At 56.9% G+C, this 2493-nt stretch overlaps 1 protein-coding gene across 1 annotated transcript in view; it reads left to right on the forward strand.

The window, feature by feature from the left end:
- The window catches only part of KCNH6 (potassium voltage-gated channel, subfamily H (eag-related), member 6), a 30475-nt gene that overhangs the window by 6218 nt on the left and 21764 nt on the right, over positions 1 to 2493 (forward strand). The window contains exon 2 of the mRNA XM_010146357.1: positions 2410 to 2493. Within this exon, the coding sequence (XP_010144659.1) occupies positions 2410 to 2493 (84 nt within the window). The remainder of the gene's footprint in view (positions 1 to 2409) is intronic.

Raw genomic sequence — 2493 nt, forward strand, 5'->3', positions numbered from 1 at the left:
CATCATGCCCTTGACGTGGTCCTTGCTATGGGCTGCGGGTCTGAGCCAGGCACCGAGCTCCTGCCACGCAGGGCTGCGCCCGGCAGGGCCGTTTCTGGACTTGGGCTAGATGATCGTTGTAAGTCCTTTCCAACAGAAATTATTCTATTTAATTGAAGAAGGGATTGGGGTGAGGGTCACAGCAGCTTCGGCCGGTGCTGCTCTGGCTCAGCACCTCCTGGATTTGGGGGATCAAACCAGGCACCAGCTGCCTCCCAGCCCCAGCCTCCTCCCAGCTGTTCCCTATATCCCTCCAACTGGATGTAACTGGGCCCACTTCTCAGCTGTTCAGCTTTGGCCATAGGATTAACCCTTTCCATGCCACATAGTGCCTGCCAAGATCTGGCCACCATGAGAAGAGCTCAGAGCCTATCCTCTCCCACCACCGTGGAGGAGCTTTAGAAGGAAAAGTGAAGCTGTGAAAGGGATGTAACAGGGCAGAGCACGTGAGCCAGGATCAGGCCGTCTGGATCAGGATTCCCGGCCCAGGGGGGAAGCACAGAGCTGATGGCTGCTCATGCCAGTGAACCCTGCCGGGCTGCAGGTCCCTGGGAAGCTGGTGATGCTTCGATGCAGGGAAAAAAGCCTCACTTTATGAAACACCAGAGGAGAAAGCATGTGGGGCTGATGGTCAGCACATGGGCGGAAAAGGGGCACACACCTGCCCAGCAGCAGCACCAGCAGAGCTGCAGCATGCTGGGGCTGGCACCGCATCATCCCGCTGGGCATGTGCTGCCCTAGCGTCACCCCGGACACCTCGCTCACCCGCTGTCACCTGAGTGACACCTCCCGCCTTTTAGATCCCTACAAATCCTGACAAAGAGGGAGAAAAGGGCTCATTTATTTCCATCACCGCTGGCTCCGCATGCGGGTAACCCACAGCGTGCCCGTGCATTCCTTCAAAACAGCTTTATCTGCTGAAAATCCCCCCGTCTCCTCCCAGCTCACACGTTTAAGTGGATTTCCTCTCCCTGTGGTGAACAATGATGAAATAAAGAAAGAAATAATCCTGGCTGCCGGGCCCTTTAAAGGGATTTCACTGTATCCATTTCTTTCCCGTTCTTGTGCATGTGTGTGTGCCTGTGTGTGTGCACATCCCTGACGTCACGGCAGATTTTGAAGTTGCCCGATGCCGGCCATCTGCTCCTGATTACGGGAGGCCCTGAGCTCCTTAAAATTATACGCAGAAAGGCTGACATCCCCCTCCCAGCCGGAGCGTGGCCGTTGCGAGAGCGGGAGAGCCCTGGGTTGGGCCGGCAGCACATCCCTGCCGGAGCCGCTAATCCCTGAGAGTCAGAGCGTGGGGGAAAGGCGAGAGCAGGGATCCGCTCCCGGCAAAAACTGTCCTGGGAGGAAGCTGCTTTGCTCTGTACCAGCCGGGCAGCGGTACCTGGTTGCTCCATCATTTCTAGGAGGTTTGGGGTAGGGGCCTGTGGGGGGGTTCAGAGGGTTTTGCCCAAGGGGTTGCGGCAGTGGCTGCAGTTCGGGGGCTCCCACTTCCACTGGTGCCAGAGCAACAGGAGACAGCTAAAGGAAAGGACTCACAGTGATTGTACCTTTGGGTAGGGGCTTGGGGGGGAATAAAGCTGTCAAGGGAGGTGGGAACCCCCCTGTATCCTCAGCTTGCTGCTTTTGGAAAGACCTGCAGGTAGTTTGGGGTGCCTGTAATTGCAAACTGGCACCTGGCTGCCAGCACAAGCAGAGCCACGGGGTTGAGCATCCAACGGGTAAATCCATATGGCCATGGTCAGGGTCCTCCCCGCAGCCCCCCTCATTCCCAGGACACTGAGCCAGACCTTATGCCCTGCCTCCTGTGCCTCAGTTTCCCCAGGGCAGGAGTGAGTCAAGGCTGTGCCTGACCACTCCATGCCAGTGCCTTTAGGGGATGTCCTTGGGGACCACCACACCGATCCCACCTCGTTCTGCCGCTTGGGGTCAGAACGGGGCATGCCATCGGGCTCACCCTATCACCCGCATCCAGGAGAGGAGACCGCTGAAGTCAGTCCCCAAGAACTACCTGGTGATTGCAGGGCGATTAGCTAAGGCGTAATTACAAGCAGCATGCTTAATGAGGTTAAAGCACTACCTGGGACTTTCTGAGTTCTTAATTACCTGCTGTTTAATTGCTGCTCTCAAGTACGTTGATATAAATGACTGTCTGGGACGAAAAATACGGCAGGATGTAAGCTGGGATGCTGCAGAGATACGGCCCGTTCTCAGGACTCGGATCAGCTTCCAACACCCATCAGCAGCGATTGCACCCATCAAAGTGCCTAAAAAACCACTTTTCTGCCAAAAGTGGTTTGTGCTGGGGGGTGGGTGGGCAGAGCCCCCTGTGCAGCCCTCCCTGAGCCTGTCTCTGCTCGGCAGCCTCGTGTTTCCGCTGCCTGGTGGACGTGGTGCCGGTGAAGAACGAGGACGGCGTCGTCATCATGTTCATCCTCAACTTCGAGG

The sequence above is a fragment of the Buceros rhinoceros genome, unplaced genomic scaffold (assembly GCF_000710305.1).
Source record: "Buceros rhinoceros silvestris isolate BGI_N320 unplaced genomic scaffold, ASM71030v1 scaffold31142, whole genome shotgun sequence".
Lineage (NCBI taxonomy): Eukaryota > Metazoa > Chordata > Aves > Bucerotiformes > Bucerotidae > Buceros > Buceros rhinoceros.